General features: G+C 35.9%; 1 protein-coding gene across 1 annotated transcript in view; it reads right to left on the reverse strand.

Annotated features, from left to right (window-relative positions):
* The window catches only part of SP4 (Sp4 transcription factor), an 87579-nt gene that overhangs the window by 34726 nt on the left and 32779 nt on the right, over positions 1 to 20074 (reverse strand). The window contains exon 4 of the mRNA XM_032401962.1: positions 7472 to 7700. Within this exon, the coding sequence (XP_032257853.1) occupies positions 7472 to 7700 (229 nt within the window). The remainder of the gene's footprint in view (positions 1 to 7471; positions 7701 to 20074) is intronic.

Below are 20074 nucleotides of genomic sequence, written 5' to 3' on the forward strand. Positions count from 1 at the left end.
TGGAAAAAAAATAAAAGGGAATCAAGTTCTTAAATGATGCATTTCTGAATGGGTTTTAAAATCATGATGCCACAACTGTAGTTCAAAATCAGAAAATTTTCAATTAAAAAAAGAGTTATGTACTAAACTCAAAACTGCTATGAAAACATGTTTATCCCACAGAGTTCATGTTCTACCACGGACTTCATGTTCCTTCCCTAATAGGCTCTTCCCTTGGGGGGAAAAAAAAATCTCTAAGCTTTTCAAGACACTTGAAAATTCTTCTCTAAATACCCAAATGGTAATCCCCATTTAAAAAAGTAAGGTTCAGAATTTCACTTCCAGCAAGACAGCCTGAAGAGCTTCATGGGCCTACCCCCCAGTGAAAATTATTAAAAAACAAACAAAACAAACAATGAATCATGGAACACTACATCAAAAACTAATGATGTAATGTATGGTGATTAACATAACATAATAAAGAAAAAAAATTTTTAAAATTTAAAAAATAAAAAACAAACAAAACAAATACCATATACAATCTCTGGAAATGGTTCTATGAGCATACAGCACATAAATAAATAAATATTCAAGAAAATAAGAGTAAGAATAGTGAGGGTCTGTAGTAATTGAACCAAAACCCAACCCTCTCTGAGCCCTCTGTCCCGTCACCTCCTCCGACATAGAAACACTCTAGACTGGTGCAGCCAAGAGCGGGGTTCCCTTTTCTCACCTCCAAGTTGGAGGGTTGTCTCCCCGGGAAGGGGCAAGATGTCAGAACTTCTCATTCTACTCCCAGTTATCTGTTGCTAAGGCTAAGTTCCAGGCAAGTATGGCTGACAGGTAGGGAACTCTGTTCTCCATCCAAACCCAACTCCTGAGACCTCGGCTCTGCCTTGGATAGGGCACAATGAGAATAGTGCAGTACAGATAATCCTTGACTCAGCTCATTTTTAGTGTATACAGTAGAACTGCCAAGTTAGCAGAGGCAAGGCAAGAAAACCCGAGGCTACTGCTACTCGCTTGCCACCACTCAGCTCCTAGAGCAGGGATGCCGCTCAGAGAGAAATGTGCCACTATCTCAACCCCAAGTTCAGGAGCCATGACAAAGAGATCTTGGCCAGGGAGAGAGCACAGCATAAAACAGAACTCCAAATCTCTTCCCAAAGGAATTGAATTCATGTGCAAACAAAGTGTGAAAAAGTTTGAGCCTAAGGGCGCTCACAGTCGAGATTGTTGCAAAACACAAATGGGAGGAGACTAATAGATCCGTTGGAGAAATAGGCAAAACTATAGGCTGACTAGGTCGTCAGAAAGAAGGGAGAAAAGAGGCAGCTGGGAGTGGCCCTCCAGAGTCAGAATAAATCTCAAACACAGACCTGTTAATCTAGTCCTTAAGAAGAATCTGAATAGATCAGTCTGTAGAGTAATATATGTTACAGGGCACTGTGGAAAACAATAGAGCAATCAGCTGACAGTGGAGTTTAAAAACTGGGTATGGTCAGGGACAGGACAGTCAAAGATCCCTCCCAAACCATGTCTTCCAGGGTCACTAAGCATACCCAATTCTGCATCCACTGAGGAGCAACATGCTTCATGGGGGTGGGGGGGGCGGTAGGGGGCATTCACCAAAATAACCCAGCCAGTCACTAAATAAGCAAGCAAACAGTAACAATAAGCCAGGGGTCCGGAAAGGCAGGGGAGGCAGTACAAAGTTGCTATAATATATTAAACCAACCAGTTTCCAACCAAAAGTATGAGACATGCCAAAAGTAAAAGAGGGGAATATGACCCATACACTAAAAAAAAGCAAGTGAAACTATGACAGCAAACAGATTTAACAAGACTTCAAAGTAGCCATTAATAAATATGTTTAAAGAACTAAAGGACACCATGATAGAAAAAGCAAAGTATAATGACAATGTCACATCAAATGGAGAGTATCAATGAAGAGTTACAAATTATTTTTTTAAAAAAAAGGGAAATTGTGGAGATGAAAAGTACAAGTGAAATGAAAAATTTACTAGGGGGACTCAAAAGAAGAAGAAATAGCAAAATTCAACATAGATCCATAGATCCAAAAACAGATAAGAAAAAACAAAGGAAAATGAACAGGGTGCCTCAGAAATGTGGGACACCAAAGTAATGAGTGAGGGGCACAGAGAGGAGAGGAGAGGAGAGGAGGGGAGGGGAGAGGGGGAAGAGAGAATGCAGCAGAAAAAATATTCAAAGAAATAGCGACTGCCTTTGCCTCAGGTCATGATCTCAGGGTCCTGGGATCGAGTCCCACATTGGGCTCCCTGCTCGGCGGGAAGCCTGCTTCTCCCTCTCCCACTCCCCCTGCTTGTGTTCCCGCTCGCTGTCTCTCTCTGTCAAATAAATAAATAAAATCTTTAAAAAAAAAAAAGAAATAATGGCTGAAAACTTATTAAACTTATTGAAAAACATGGATCTACACATGCAGGAAGCTCAACAAACTCCAAGTAGTATAACTGCACAGATGCACAAATAGACACTTTATATACTAAAAATCCTGAAACCCAAAGACAAAATCTTGAAAGCAGCAAGGGAAAAATAACTCATTTACAAGGGAACCGCAGTAAAAGAACTGACTTCTCAGCAGAACAATGGAGGTCAAAAGGCAGGGTGAAAACATGTGCGAAGTACTCATGAGAAAAAAACTGAAACAAGAAGACTCTATCCAGCAAAACTACCTTTAAAAAATGAAGGTGAAATAAAGATACTCAAAGATAAACACAGAATTTGTTTTGAGCAGACCTGCTTTGCAAGAAACTAAAGAAGTTCTTCAGGTTGCATTAACTGAACCCAGAAAGTAATTCAAATGTACACAAAGAAACAAAATAGCACCAGCAAGGGTAATTAAGTAATTATAGAGGACAGTGTAGTGAATATTTCTTGTCTTACCAGATTTAAAAAGTAATTTTATAAAACAATATGTGGAAAATGTATTGTCAAGCCCATAACATTATAAAAATGTATATATTTAACATATTTGCAGTAACAACACAAAGCAGGGAGATGGGAGCAAAGCTGTAGTGGGCCAAGAATATGATGCCATAAAGGAACTCAAATATCAGGAACAAATAAAAAGAACTAGTGATAAAATTAACATAGCAAAAGTTATATATACTTGCTCATCTTCTCAACTTCTTGCCCCCCCGCCCCCAATGTCAGAGTTCTTGGTCAGGCATGAAAACACTTTAAAACAAGTCCTTGGCAACCTCCAGATTATTCTTGGTGATCCTATATCCCTCTGGCCTCTCAACTTCTTTTAAAGATACAACATTATATAAAGTAGTAATTTATAACAATATATTGTTGGATCTGTAACACTTACATAATATATAACAATATACATAATATTACATAATATATAATAACATCACAAAAAGAAGCAAAAGGGAATATACTTATAAAGAAATAACTTCTATAATTCACTGGAATTAAGTTACTATTAACCTTAAGCTGATTATGACAAGACATATATGGTAAGGTCAAGAGCAACTACTATGGAAATAACTCAATATAGTGAAAAAATCATTAACAAAAATAAAATGCTACTTTACAAATTAAAGTGTTATATTCACCTAACGCAAAAGAGGGCAGTAAAGGAGGAAGAGAGAAAAAGACATGAGACACAAAAAAACAAAAAGCAAAATGAAAGACATAAATTCAACCATATCAATAACATCAAATGTAAATGGATTATACAATCCAATCAAAAAACACATTTTGTCAGACTGGATTTAAAAAAAAAAACCAACAGGAGCACCTGAGTGGCTCAGTCAGTTAAGTGCCCATCCGACTCTTGGTTTTGGCTCAGGTCATGATCTCATGGGTCACTGGATCAAGCCCACATGAAGCTCCACACTCAGCAGGGAGTCTGCTTGAAGGTTCTCCCCCTCTGCCCCTCCCCCCACTCTCATCCTCATTCTCTCTCTAATAAATCAATCTTAAAAAAAAACAAAAACAAACTAAGATCCAATTCAAAGACAGAAAGATATAGGGAGATTCAAGTAAATCAATTAGGCAGAAAAGCAACAAGGAGACAGAAGACTTGATAAACTTGACCTAACAGACATCCATAAAACACTCCATCAAACAGAAGCAAAATATACATTCTTTTCAAGTGCACATAAAATGTTCTTCCAAGATAAATCATACACCAGGTCATGAAACAAACCTCAACAAAAGACAGAAATAATGGCACAGTATGTTTTCTGACCACAGTGTCATGAAAGTAGAAATCAATTATAGGAGGAAACTGGAAAATTTACAGATATCTAGAAATGAAATACACTCCTAAATAACCAGTGGGTCATAAAAGAAATCCAAAGGGAAAGCAGGAAATACTCTGAGAAGAATGAAGATACATCATACCAAAATTCAAGGGATACATGTAAAGGCAATACCTAGAGAGAAATTTTTAGCTGTAAATGCCTACATTAAAAAAGATCTTAAATCAATAACCTTCCATCTTAAGACAATGGAAAAAGCAAATTAAATCTAAAATAAAGCAAACGGAAGGAAATAAAGAATAGAGCAGGAACTAATGAAATTGAGAATACAGAAACAACAGAGAAAAATCAATGAAACCAAAAGCTGATGTGACTTGATTTTTGAAAAGGTCAACAAAATTGAACAAGCCTTTAGGTAGACTGACCAAGAAAAAAAGAGAAGACACACATTACTAGAATCTGAAATGAAAGAAGACTCATTACCAACCTTACAGAAATAAAAAGAATTATAAAAGAATACCAAGAATAATTGTATGCCAATTACTTAAACAACTTAGATGAGATGGATAAATTCCCCAAAAGACACAAAGTACCAAAACTGACTCAAGAACAATCAATCAATCAGAAAAAACCCTTACCAGTAAAGAGATTAAATTAGTAGTCAAAAAAATACCCGTAAGAAAAGCCCAGGACCTAGATAGTTTCATTGGTGAATTCCACAAAACATTTAAAGAATTATTACCAGTTCTTCACAAACTTTTTCAAAAAATAAAACTGGAGGGAACACTTCCCAACTCATTCTATGAGGCCCATATTACCCTTACCAAAAGCAAAGACATTATAAGAAAACTACAGACCAATTATCTCTCATGAACACAGATGCAAAAATCCTTAACAAAATACTAGCAAACTGAATACAGCAATACATAAAGAATTATGTACCACGACTAAGTTGGATTTATTCCACAAATGCAAGAGTACTTTAACATCTGACAATCAATTAATATAACACACCATACTAACAGAATAAAACACAGGAACTATGTGATCATCTCAACAGATGCAGAAAAGCATCTGACAAAATCCAACAACCTTTCATGACAAAAATACAATGAAGTAGGAATGGAAAGGAGCTTTCTTCATCAAGGCCATATATAAGAAGCTCAGAGCTAGTATCATACTTAATGGTGAAAGACTGGACCCTTTTCCCCTAAGATCAGGAAGAAAACAAGGATGTCCACTTTTGCCACTTCTATTCAACATTATACTATAAGTCTCGACAGAATAATTAGGTAAGAAAAAGAAATAAAAATCATCCAGAGTGGAGAGGATGAAGTGAAACTATCTCTATTTGCAGATGACATGATCTTACATATAGAAAAACCCTAATGAATCCACTAAAAAACCATTAGAACTAATAAAAAGAGTTCAGTAGGTTGCAGGATACAAGATCAATAAACAAAAATTAACTGTATTTCTATACACTTGCAATGAACAATAAAGAAAAAGGTTCCATTTACAATAGCCTCAAAAATAATAAAATACTTAGGAATAAATTTAACAAAACAAGTACAAAACTTATAATCTGAAAACTACAAAATAGTGTCAAAGGAAATCAGAGATCTAAATAAACAGAAAAACACATACCATGTAAAAGGATCAGACGACAATAGTGTTGAGTTGGCAATATTCCTCAAACTGATCTAAAGATTCCATACCACCCCCATCAGATCCCATCTGCCTTCTTGGTAGAAAGTGACAAGCTGATTCTAAAATTCACATGGAATTATAAGTGTCTCTGTCACTATCAAGAAAGTAAAAAGACAACTCTCTGAATGGGAGAAAATATTAGCAAATCATGTAACTGATAAGGGACTTGTATCTAGAATATATAAGGAGCTATTACAATTTGATTTAAAAAATCTCATTTAAAATGGGCAAAAAAAATCTTTTTTTTTTTTAAAAGATTCATTTATTCATTTTAGTGAGAAAGAGAGAGCACCCAAGCAGGGGGAGGGGGAGAGGAAGCGAAATCCTCAGGCAGACTCCCCACTGAGCGTGGAGCTCCACACGGGGCTCAATCCCTGGACCCTGAGATCATGACCTGAGCTGAAACAGGAGTTGGATGCTCAACCAACTGAACCATCCAGGCGCCCCTCTTTTTTTTTTTTTTTAAGATAAAATGAGCAAAAGATCTTAATAGACATTTCTCCAAAGATATACAAATGGCCAATAAGCACATGAAAACATACTTGACTAATGAAGTCATCAGGAAAATGCAAATACTGAGATACCACTTCACATACACACTAGGAAAGCTGTAATCAAAAAGCCAAATTATAACAAGTGTTGGCAACAACTGGAATCCTCATACACCGCTGGTGGGAATGCAAAACAGTACAGCTACTTTGGAAAATAGTCTGGCAGTTCCTCAAATGGTTAGACTTAGAGTTACTATATGGACCATTAATTCCATTCCTAGGTATACACCCAAGAGAAATGGAAAACCTATGTCCACACCAAAATTTGTATAAAAAAGTTTAAAGCCAACAGGTGGAAAAATTCCAAGTGTCCATCAACTGATAAATAGATAGGTAAAATACTGTATATCTATACAATGGAATGTTATTTGTTCATTTAAAAGAATGAAGTACCAATACCTAATACATGCTATAATATGGATAAACCTTAAAAATACTATGCTACGTAAAGGAAACCAGTCATGAACAAAATCACATATTACATGATTCCATTTATATGCATGTCCAGAATGGCAAATGCATAATGAAAGCAATTTGTTTAATGGTTGCCTAGAGCTGGGAGGATTGGGGGTGAGGGGGTGATGGCTCAGAATACAGGGGTTTCTTTTTGAGGTGATGAAAATGTTCTAAAATTGTGATGATAAATGCACAGCTATGTGAACATACTAAAAACCAATGAAATGTAGATTGAGGGAATTGTATGGTATATGAATTTTATATCAATAAAAATAAAATTTTTACATAATAAATGAAACAAGAAAACCATTAAAAAAAAGTATAAGGTACATGGTAGAAGACCACTAAAACTCCATTCCTAGACTAGTTCAATTTAATCCCTGTCAAAACAACACTGTATCTCAACTTTGCGCTACAAAGCTAGTGACATTTTAGTGATCAAAGTACCCAGCCAATGGCTTGGTTTTAACTATTTTATGCCTTCCAGAGAGATAAAGTTGGTAACAGAGCATTTACCTTCCTTCTCCTTCCCTACAATTAGGACAGGAACAGGCAACTCTTCGAAGCCTCTTGCCAGGCTGCACCTCTTGATCAGAAGCTTGCTGGCCTTGCTGCAAATGCACTTGTGTGAGTTGGTCAGGACTAACAGCACCTATCGTTGCGTTAGCAATTCCTCCAACTGCTACAGTTACAGGAGCTATCGTGGCTTGTTGGACCTTTACTCCATCTTGTCCTTGCTGCTGACCTAAAAATTGGGGGGGGAGGGGGAAAGAGTATTATAATGTTTTCTATTTCTAAAGAAAGGATTAAAAAAAATTCCATGTGGACATTTTAAAGCTAACATATTTGTTCTAACAGTTAATCTGTGTAAAATACAATAGCAAAGGGGTTAATGATTTTTACCATGCAAATCCTCCTAAAATATAATATTCTCATTTAAGTAGCTCAGGCTGCCTCTATATCGGGTTGGTGGGACCATACATAATTTAACCCTCTGGTGGCTTCAGTTTCTCCATCTGTAAAATGAAGATAGTAATACTTGCCACCTACCTACCTCACCAAAGTGCTGTGAGGATTCATGAGATATTATTTGAAAAGCACTCTGAGATCCTCAGATGAAAGATGCTGTATCCATTTCCACAGTAAGCAGCATATCTCATTCACTTCAAGAATATATAGGAATGAAAAGTAACTAAACAAATTATTAAGTTTTATAGATATTTCTCATTCCTCCATACTTTAAAATTAAGCAAACATCTCTTTATTGAGGCATCTTTTTTTTATTATGCAGAGTTAAGTAGTTTTTTAAAATGTAAAACCATCCATGATTATTACATACTATCACTATAATCATAAAACAGACATTTACGGTATTACTACTTCATTCACTCATGTTATGTAGCTTAGACTTACTTTACTTCTCAGGTTAGTATATATACCAACTTGGCATCTTCACTTAAAGAAAACTATGATAAATATTACATAATATAACCAAAAAACCCCATCTACTTTATCTATGGTTTAAATTGATCCTGAAGTGCAAGTGAGTACGCCTTATAATGATCCTTTCTTTCAACATGGTTCTTTCTCTACATCAGGTATGGAATAGCAGAAAACACCAATTTATAAAGTAATGCTCCCACCTCTGAGAGTTGATGTAAGAATTAAACAAGCTGATTTTTACAAACCCCTTACCACAGTGCCTGGTACAGAACTGTTCATTTGTTAGCTATTATTGCTGAGTCTCCACTGAGTTAGGTGGCAACACAAGAATAAAATATGGTAGCAGAAATAAACACGTGAGTACTGGGTGTAAAATAAAAGGGCTTATTTCAAAGCTGCATATGTAGTACTTTAAACATGGAGAGCAACCAAGAAAAGAATAAAAATTAACGAGTGAGGAAAGAGTACACATTTTCTAAACAAAACTAAACCTCTGACTGTCTGAGCCAAAGTCAATCTCATTCTCCTCTGTGTATTCAAAACACTCTGAAACCTTTGGAATAGCACGAATAACTATAATACAAATAAAAAATGTCTTTTGCACTGTTTTAATAAGGATACATATTTTAGTTTTTCTACTAAAATTTAAATTTCTGATCACCTTTGAATTAACATACTGTGATAGGTAAAGCAATGCAAGTAAAGTCAGATGTGAATTCATGTGCCATTCAATGACCACGCACTTGAGTATCCTCAAGCTTCCTCACCTCTTAATAATGATGACCTCCCTAAAATTCCTGTCTCCTATCTACTTCAGAGAGTTCTTTATGAAGATCAAGGTGATTTCCTAAAGGGTAAAGACTCTGTAAACTGTGAAACAATACACCATGTAAAGTGTAACTCTCATACCCCTATGTATCTTCTGAATACTTAATTTTTCCAGCTGTTGTTCATACAATACTAGGTCATTCCTTTCAGGCTGCAAAGGTATTTAAGATGTCCTTCATTATGTCAAAGAAGTGCTAGGAATCCCCGATCACTGGCTGATCATTCTCAGATCCCTTGACCATTTCCTTGATAGACTCCTCAACCCTTCACATTATGAACATTTATTGGTTCAATGCCTAAACAACTTGGCAAGTTATTGTAATGAATAATACCAAGCCAATCATACTTGAATTTATATATTTAAGCCTGACAACTCTCTTGACTTCTTCACCTAGCTGTCCTAGACAGTTCAACATAGCTCAGTATTACTTTTCTTTCATTTCCACTGCTACCAGTCAAGTATAAATCACCAAATTCTTTTATTAAAAAAAATTTTTTTTTAAAGATTTTATTTATTTATTTGGCAGAGAGATAGAGAGCACAAGTAGAGAGAGAGCACAAATAGGCAGAGCGGCAGGCTGAGGGAGAGGGAGAAGGAGACTCTCAGCTGAGCAGGAAGCCCAACGTGGGGCTTGATCCCAGAACCCTGGGATCATAACCCGAGCCGAAGGCAGCCGCTTAACCAACTGAGCCACTCAGGCGCCCCTAAATCACCAAATTCTTTACCAAGGCTTCCAGGTCCTGCTCAAGTTTAACCCTACACCCTCAAACCTCATCAGGTATTATCAGTCCTCTTCCCTGTTCACTCTGCTCCTGACACATTGGCCTTTTTCCCTACCCCTCAAAATCAAGCTCATTCCTTTCTTAGGGCCTCTGCACATCCTCTCCAGTCTGGGTGGGAAGGCCTTGGCACCCAAATCTTTGCACAGCTGATTCCTTAGTAATATTCTAAGTTCAAAACTCTCCTCTTTAGAAATACCATTCCTAATCACATCATCTAAAATGGTACCCTTTAGTCCATTTCTGTATCATCACCAAGTTTTGTCTTACTTGGATTAAATTATCTTGTCCTTTTTAACTTTTTTGTCTTTGCCTCACTTCTGAATGTTAAGTTCCATGAGAACAAGGATCTTGCCTGTTATGTTCACTGGTGTCTCCAGCATGTGGAACACTACTCAACACACAGAAGCCACTCAATAACATAAGCTTAATAAAGGAATGTTTAAAAATTTATTCATCTTCAAAACTTACTCCTATTAATGATTCTGTTTTGGTAAATGCTAACTACTACTCTCCCTATTAACTACACTCGAAACATTAAAACGTCAACTTTTAGGCTAAAGTTCTCCTTTACCCATTAATTATAACCATATGATAGCCAAGTTAAAAGGTACATAAAAGCATAATAGCTCTTGCATTCATCTTATCTTTCTGTTGCCAGAACCATCACCCTGGTCCAGGTCCTTATTACTTCATGCCTCTAACAGCCTACATGGGACCCACACCTCCTATCTCGTCCTTCAAACTATTGCCAGAAAATTTTAAAATGCTGTTCTGATCATATCACTTCCATGCTCACTAACTTTCAGTCATTCCCCATCAGACAAAGTCTAGCATTCAACTCCACCACAAAGACCTAACTCCTGGCTCGCAGACTTCCTCCTTATGGCCAAATCCAATGTGTATTTTCTCACTGCTGCATGTGACACAATCAACCATTCTGTTTTTCCTAAAACATGACTGAATGAGCTATAACTCCTTACATTCTGAGAAACCCCGTCCTCTCTGTTAGGCATTATCAGCATTTAAATCTAAGCTTGTATCACATTTTTAGTTTTTTGAAAGATTTTATTTTTAAGTCATCTCTATACCCAAAATGGAACTCAAACTCACAACCTCGAGATCAAGAGTCACATGCCCCACTGACTGAGCCTGCCAGAAGCCCCTGTGTCATATTTTTAAAAGATTTATCCACACTGGTTGCCTTTACTCCACATTTCCCATTCTTTCCTCAAACTACTAAAATTGTATGTCCAACCCATCACTCTACTAAAATCATGACAGAATTAACAATTCGTCTAGAAATCAGACCAGTTATCCCACTCTCCTAAACTAGTTCCTTCTCATTGCCCAAACTGAAAACTTGAAGCCATTCTTAACTGTCCTCCATCTCCTTTCTACCCCCACAATAGCAGCTATCATTTTATACTTAGCTACTGGATGTCTTACATCTGTTATTTTACCTATTCCTCACACCCCTATGGATTGAGTACTGCCGTCCCTATTTTAAGTTAAGAAAACTAAAGTTCTGGGGGAGCCTGGGTGGCTCAGTCGGTTGGGCGTCTGCCCTCGGCTCAGGTTGTGATCCCGGAGTCCTGGGATCAATCCCAGCGTTGGGCTCCCTGCTCAGTGGGGAGCCTGCTTCTCCCGCCCCCTCTGCCCATTCCCCTGTTTGTGCTCTCTCTATTGCTCACTCTCTCAAATAAAAACTTAAAAAAAAAAAAAAAAAAGAAAGAAAACGAAAGTTCCGAGAGGTACATAAAACACCCAAGGTCACAAAATAGCTAAGTGACAGAACTGGGATTTGAATCCAGGTCTAGCTAACTCCAAAAGCTATTCTCTTTCCACTGCATGTATTACTTATATTGATCAGTAGTCCTTGTTGAGTATATCTCTTCAAAGTATCTCAAATTTGTCCATTTTCTCCATCCTTATTGCCTATACATTAGCACAGGTCCTTTTCACCATTATGACAATTCTGCCCTTTCCAATCTCATAATGCAGATACAAATCTGGTTCCCCAAAAGTCAGTAAGTCTTCAAAGCATTCACAGTAAAGTCAACATTTCTTGGCATAGGATGTAAAAAGCTCTTCATAATCTAGCTTTTGCTTACTTTTATAGCTTCATCTCAGTAATCCTCCTCCATCCCCACTCTCAACACCAGCTACACTGAACTCCTACTTCCTCTAATGTTCCATGCTTGATTGTCTCTGGGCCTTTGACTAATGTAGCCAGTATCCAACATATTTTCCCATTCCAAATCTCCATCTCTGTTGGTCTGACAAAAGCCAATTCATCTTACAGAACTCAGTTCATGTGTCATTCCCTTTGGAAAGTCTTCCTGAAAGGTGTCTTTCTGAATCTAGGTCAGAAAACTCTTCTTTCTTTTCCCATAGATATCTTGTGCATAATTTTATTATATCAACGGACAAACTATATAATGAACGCATACTGTAAATGCTTGTTTTGTCTTTCCAAAAGATCATATACTCTTGTCTCTGAGGGGCTAAATACACCTCCCTTTTTTTTCCATTCCTAAAAATGGATTGCCTGAGTATGTTAAGACTTAAGAACAGATGACTGGCCCATGTGCTAGTGGATGCTGTCACTGTGTTGAGTTGAAATTATGAGTACAAAAATTTCTCATCATTTACAGGGTAAGTTGGGTATAGGATGGCTTATAAACTAGACAATGAAATTTGCATCAATGAGACCATTATTTTACTTATAATTCAATCTGGAAAGTTAGGACTATAATAAAAAAATAAGCACAGGAAAAAGCTCTTATATAGGAAAAATAGTTGGTTTGTTGCAATGACTTTGTGTTCAATTTGTCAAGGAAAAGTTAATAATAAAGATGCTCAAAAATATAAGAAGCTGTGCTGATGATATTGCTGGTGAAAATGGGAAAGACAAGTAATTATAGAAACAAACTACACATTTACAGTTATTAAAATGTCTGAAGGAAAAAGTTATTAATGCTCTTTTGAAACTCTAGTCTCTAACCTCCGTGTTACCACTTAAACTGTTTTATAACATAATCTTACAAATAACTCAAGATTTCTTGGTCCTATAACTATGCATCATGATGGAACATAGAATGACCCTTCTTTTCTTTTCCTTACATGCTGTCAGAGGTAAAAAAAACATTTCAAGGCTGCCTGGAACAACCAAGCCATCTTTCCTATTTCTTTCCTTTTTTGTTCTGCTCCCATTTTTCAAACACAAAAACTGGGCCAAGGGTAATGGGGGCCAGATGGTTGGTAGGTGACATGATATTAGATCGCTAGATACTCAAGAACATCTAGAATGGGTATTTAGGAGAAACTCTGTTTCTTGCACATTTTCCTTTAGCAACAGCTGGAGTGGTCTTTTGTCTCAAAATGGTACTAAAAGACTTGACTTTAAGCTTAGAGGAAGAAAGGAAAAAGGAGATTTAACGAGTAAAGAAAAACAGCATGTTCCATATAGACTAACCTAGTTCTCTGAATTTTGAGACAGGGGGCCTACACCTAAGACAGTAATGTATTACTCTGACTTGAGCTTCAGTATATTTAGCTCCCTAAGAGACCTTAGGGATTGAATTAGAATCTGAGTATTCCTGGTTTCTCTTAACAGATACCCTCTCATTCCATCACAGTATTAATCACAAATTATTTCTAACAAAAGCTGCTCAGGACATAGGGCCTCTGTGTGGTTTTACGTCCTTTGGCTAGCAAAGTTCCTGGCACACTGGAAGTACTCAATGAATGTTTCTTAAATAAAGTGGACGGCAATCTAAAATCCATATAAACACAGCAAGCTTTCTTATTAAAGTAGGCCAACATCAGGTCACAAGGCTACTAGATGATACCAAGCTTGCAAAAGACCTGTAACATGGGTGGCAAGACAGTAAGAAACAGAGTAAGTGTACATTTACCACAATCATCTCCTGCTTCATTGATACAAAATTCAGATCATTTAGAAGTACATCCCAAAGTATGTCACAACCTGCCACTGAAACTACTGTTTCTTTTCTCTCACATATATGCTTTACCCTATGATAGGTGTTACCCACATTCAGCAAAACCTTTTTTTGAAGAGTATAATAAGAGTATACTTTAAAAAATAATTATAACCAGGGCGCCTGGGTGGCTCAGTCGTTAAGCGTCTGCCTTCGGCTCAGGTCATGATCCCAGGGTCCTGAGATCGAGCCCCGCATCGGGCTCCCTGCTCCGCGGGAAGCCTGCTTCTCCCTCTCCCACTCCCCCTGCTTGTGTTCCCTCTCTCGCTGTGTCTCTGTCAAATAAATAAAATCTTTAAAAAAAAAAAAACAAAAAACAAAAAATAATTATAACCAATCTTGACATTTAATGAAATGGGCTAAGATTTCTTCCTTTCCACATTATTTTGAAGAGAGTAAATACAGCTTTGTATTACAGATATATACACTTTAAGTTTTTTCTTCTGATTTTAACAATGCATACTCACCACAGAAAAATATTAAGAAGAAAATAAAATCATCCATATATTCATTATTCACAGATTATTACTATTACCACTTTGATGTATCTGCTTCTAATCTATTCTGCATTTTGATAATGATGCAACTCTACTACATACAAATTCTGTTGTATTATGTTCTTTTTTACTTATTTAATAATATAAATGCCTCCAAGTTATTACAAATTCTTTTAAAATAGTATAATGATTGTATAATATTCCATCATACACATATACCAGAACTTACAAAACCATTACCCTAGTATTAGACATTAAGGTTATTCTGAAACACACAAGTAACCCATAGCAATATAAATAATGAGCAACTTGAACAAAAATATTTGTTCTTATTACTTCCAAGAGACGGAGGCCTAGAAGTGAGATCACTTGGTCAAAGGATATGGAAACACTCTTAAAACTTTATATACAAATTAAAAAATCATAGGAGCATATATAAAGAGCTGCAGTCATTTAAATTTCCACTAGAAATATACAAGAGTACTTTTGCATCTCATGCACAAGAGAAATTCAGTAAGATTTTAAAAAAACATTTAATAGAAAAGAATTGGTATAGAAAAAAATTGGTATCTCACTGTGGTTTTTAACAGAAGTGATTCCTACTCTTGTCTTTAATATTCTATATATTGTGAAGGTGCAAGTCAATGCAATAAGATAAAGAAATAACAAATCTATATGAGAAAAGAAACTCTAGAAAATCAACAAATTATTAGAACAAATAAGACATTTCAGCAAGATGGCCAAATACAAGATCAATATAAAAAATCAACAGCTTTCCTCTATAACAGCAATAATCAATTCAAAAAAATAAAAGAAAAAATAAACCATGAATACCCAAGAATCAATCTAATTAGAAATGTGCAAGTTTCATGTGGAGAAAGAATGGGGAATCCTCTTACACTATTGGTGGGAATACAAGCTGATGTAGCCACTCTGGAAAACAGAATGGAGGTTCCTCAAAAAGCTAAAAATAGAGCTACCCTATGACCCAGCAATTGCACTATTGGGTATTTACCCCAAAGATACAAATGTAGTGACCTGAAGGGGTATGTGCACCCCAATGTTCATAGCAGCAATGTCCACAATAGCCAAACTGTGGAAGAATCTGAGATGTCCATCAACAGATGAATGGATAAAGATGACGTGGTATGTATGTATATATACACACACACACGCACACATACATATATACATACAATAGAATATTACTCAGCCATCAAAAAGAATGAAATCTTGACATTTGCAATGACATGGATGGAACTAGAGGGTATTATGCTAAGTGAAGTACATCAGTTAGAAAAAGACAAATACCATATGATCTCACTCATATGTGGAATTTAAGAAACAAAACACTACTGGCTATCTGGGTGTGCTTTGGGGGTGGGGTGGGGTGAGGAAGTTCAGATCTCAATCTTACACCATTCACAAAAGTAAACTACAAACAGGTATTTAAAAAAAAAGCAACTAAATATAAAAGCAAAACAAAACTACAAACAAAAAATATTAGAAGAAAATACAGAACTACAGGGTTTTCTTAAACAAAATTCCAAAACAAAGACAAAGGAAAATATTGATAAATTTGATCATTATCAGAGTTTTGTATTTCTTAAGACAAAAATACAACTTCACCTATGTAACTCCACCTTTGCTTAGATCAAAACCTGTGGAATAATCCTTAGTCTTGATTCCTGTCTTTCATACTTTATTCCCTACCCTGCAGCGTGCTCCTTCAAAACACAGCCAGGATCCGAGCACTTCTCCACCACCTCCGCTACTTGCACCTTAGTCCAAGCTAAAGTTAGTCCAAGCTTTTCTCCTGCTTGACTACTATTGTTAACTGCTACCACTGCCCTAACTCTATAAATTCATTCTTAACATAGTTCCCAGAAAGATAGTGTTGCTTTTCTGCCTAAAATCCTACAGTGGCATCCTACTGTATTCAGAGTAAATGCCAAAGGCCTTATAATCACCTACAAGGTCCTATATATAAACTGGTCACCCACCACCTCTTTAATCTCATCCTCTGGCTCACTGAACTTCAACCATGCTGGCCTCCTTACCATTTCTTGAACACACTAGGCATAATCCCAATTTAGGGCCCTTGAACTCTGTTCTTTCTGCCTAGAACGGTCTTTCCTCAGCACATGTATGTTCAACCTTCTCACTTCTTTCAAGTCCTTACTCTAGTATCACCTTCTCAATGTGTCCTATACCCAGACTGCTCTATTTATAATAGTTATGGCCTTCCCTCCCCAGCAATCCCATTCTGCTTAATTTTACTTTTTCCATAAACTATGAAAAGATGAATACACTGTATCAGTGTTTAGTAAAAAATCAGAAACTACCTAAATAGCTATGAATTGGGGAATACTTAAATAACTGTAAAATAGTTATACAACAGCAATGTTGTATACTGGTTAAAAAGAATGAGAAAAATCTTTACAGACAAACCTAAGACAGACCTCTAAAAAATATGATTGAGTGAAACAATCAAAGTTCCTGATGTTTACATTACAAGCATTATAGATTTCCTACAACGATATTCACATGTAACAAATAAACTGGAAAAGGTCTGAAAGGACATGTAACAAACTGATTAAGAGTGCTTACTTCAAAATGGGGATCTGAAGAATGGAATGTAATCAGCAGGAGCTTGTTTAGCTTTACTTATACTAGGTGCACTTTTTTTTTAAAAAACAAGGAAAATGTTTCCATGTATTACTAACATATTAAAGATTTATTTTAAAACGAAAAAAAAGTTGGTAGTTCATAAACCCAATATGGCATTTCATTATTGTTTTATCTGCATTTTTAAAAATTCCTAATGGAGTTGAAATGCTTATTGGCCATTTGAATATTCTTTCTGAATTAAGAGCTCATGACCTTTGCCATTTATCTACTAAGACTCAGGCCTTTCCTTTTGTGTAGTTCTATTTATTAAGGACCCTTTGTCTTATTTGTTGAAAATATTTTATGTAAGTTGTAACCATATACATGAAAACCAAAGGAAATGTGGCTTGGTCAACCTCTGTGAAGTCAGCTATAAATGACATTTTAAAAAATTATGACCCCTTAATAACATTTAAACATAATAGGAAAATGAGGGGGAAATAGAAATAAAAAATGAAGGTACAATCTTACCATCCACTTCCTTCAACTATTACTGATTTGATTCTTTTAGCATTTCAGACCAACCCTTTGAGGTAAGTAGGGCACTTATTAATATTTCCACATTAATGATAAGAAATAGACTCAAAATAATCCAACTGGCCCTTACTTCTTATGGGAAAAAAATGTTTTACATGTTTTTTTCTCATGAGTACCAGGTTAACATTTCTGTGTAGGAAACAGACCCACAAATACAGAAAACAAACGGAACTATCTATCTTTTTAAAAAATTAACCCAATTACCAATTCACTGAAAATAATCTACTTAATAATAGTGAAGCAACAGGTTCACGATGCTATTTTAGGTATATGCATTTCATAGTTGTGTTTTTTACACATAGACTAGGAATAATGTTTATCTACTAGAACTGATTAGGAAAAACAAAACTTTATTTCTATAACATAAAACTTGCCATGGAAGGCCAGGGAGACTTCTTACTTTTCTGAATAATACTAAAATGATTCTTAACTCAGCCTATTTAAGGTTTATTTCCTCTAGAGATTAAACTTGGAGTCTACCTAAATAAATCTAAGGGCCTCTAAAGGTATACACAGGAAAGAATAGAAGTCTCTGTACCTTTCAAATGGTTTTCACTAATTACACTCTGAAAAAGAAGTTGATTTGCTTTATAATGACTTAACACAGACAAGGAGAATGTATATTCCTAAACATAAAAAGAAAACCAGGTATGTCTAGGGCTGGAGGACAGGAGGGAGAGATGGGAAGTGACTACTTATATGCCTGGGGTTTCTTTATGAGGTTAGGAAAATGTCCTAAAATTAGATTGTGGTGATGGTTGCACAACTCTGTAAATATACTAAAAACCAATGAATGTAATCTTTAACTGGTTGTACTGTATATGAATCATACCTCAATAAAACTATTCTAAACAGGGAATAACTAGAAAAAAAATGTACTTTTTTTGGTTCTAAATCTCTTCAAAATAGTGTTCTTAACTGGAGGTAATTTTGTTTTTTAAGGGATATTTGGCAATGTCTGGAGATATTTTTGGTTGTTGCAACTTGGTGGATCATTACTGGTATTTAGTGAGTAGAGGCCAGGGATGCTGCTAAACATTTTACCACATACAGGACAAATCTCCAAATCAAAGAATATCTAGCCTGAAATGTCAATAGTGCTGAGGTTAAGAAACTCTAATTAAACTGAGCTCCCAAATAACTAATGTTCATGGCTCTCATACATTTATATCATTATAAACAACTATAACCAAAATTGGAATTACAAAAAAGTAAAATATGGTACATTTGTATGATACCCATAAAAACTATAAAAAACTACATGAGTCTCCACTTAAAAAAAAAACAACAAACTACATGACCGAATTAAAGCCTTTACAAAGAGAGTAATATAAATTTTGGAATGGGCTTTGACAGCTTTGACAAATGACTTGGATAGATTCCATAGTACAGTGGCAATACAAAGAATAATACCCTAAGTTTGGTAATTCTGCTCATTAATTACAAAATGCTTCTTTACTTTATTCAAGAACTGTAATAAGTGTTTTCTATAGAAGAACTATAACTTGAGAATATTAATAACTTAGTGCTCTCTACATTCTTTAAATGAAGATGAACCATATTAGCCAATCACTTCTGAGACTATTTACACATCATGGAACACGTATAATTTTTAAACCAATACTGAGTTTCTGAGTAGGCACAACACACAGTTTAGCAGAGCATATAAATTTAACAAAGCTTTGGAGTCAGGCAGACCTGTCTTTGAGTTCTAATTCTCTCTACAGTTTCTTTTTTTGAGGACCTGGGAGTGGTGGGAATTAACTGAGATAATGTATGTAACACACTTAGCACAATGCCTACAATAAGATGAACACTCAAGAGGAATGTTAACTCCAATACAGTTGAAATTGCATAATTTATTAAGTACAAATAACTAGTAACAGCCATCCAAATTTTTCTAAGTCTTAGATCTTTGAATGAGAACTTAGGGTACAAGTTGAGATTTATTCATTCAACAAACATTTCCTGAGTACCCGCTGTGTGCTTAACACTGCTGGGTAAATAAAGATGAATAAGATCTGACCTGAAACTCTCACCTGTAGGGGAGACAAGCAAGTAATTATAAAATGTACAACAACAACAAAAAGCATAAGATGCTTAAGTAGTAGAGAAGAAAGCAATTCACTGTCAAGAAGAAACATGAAGGCTTCATGGAAGAGAAGAAACCACTGACTGGTGGAAAGAGTAAAGGCAAATAGGAAGGCCACGGGAAGAGTATATTTAAAGGCGTAACTCTAAGACAACATACTGCCAGAGATTAAAGTTCAAGGAAATGAGGAGCTAAAGACAGAGTTGGAGAGAGAGGTCAAGAAGGACCTTATTCAGTAATTTCTTAAAGCAGTGACTTTTGGGGGTAG

The sequence above is a fragment of the Phoca vitulina genome, unplaced genomic scaffold (assembly GCF_004348235.1).
Source record: "Phoca vitulina isolate PV1807 unplaced genomic scaffold, GSC_HSeal_1.0 scaffold4, whole genome shotgun sequence".
In the NCBI taxonomy this organism is placed as follows: Eukaryota; Metazoa; Chordata; class Mammalia; order Carnivora; family Phocidae; genus Phoca; species Phoca vitulina.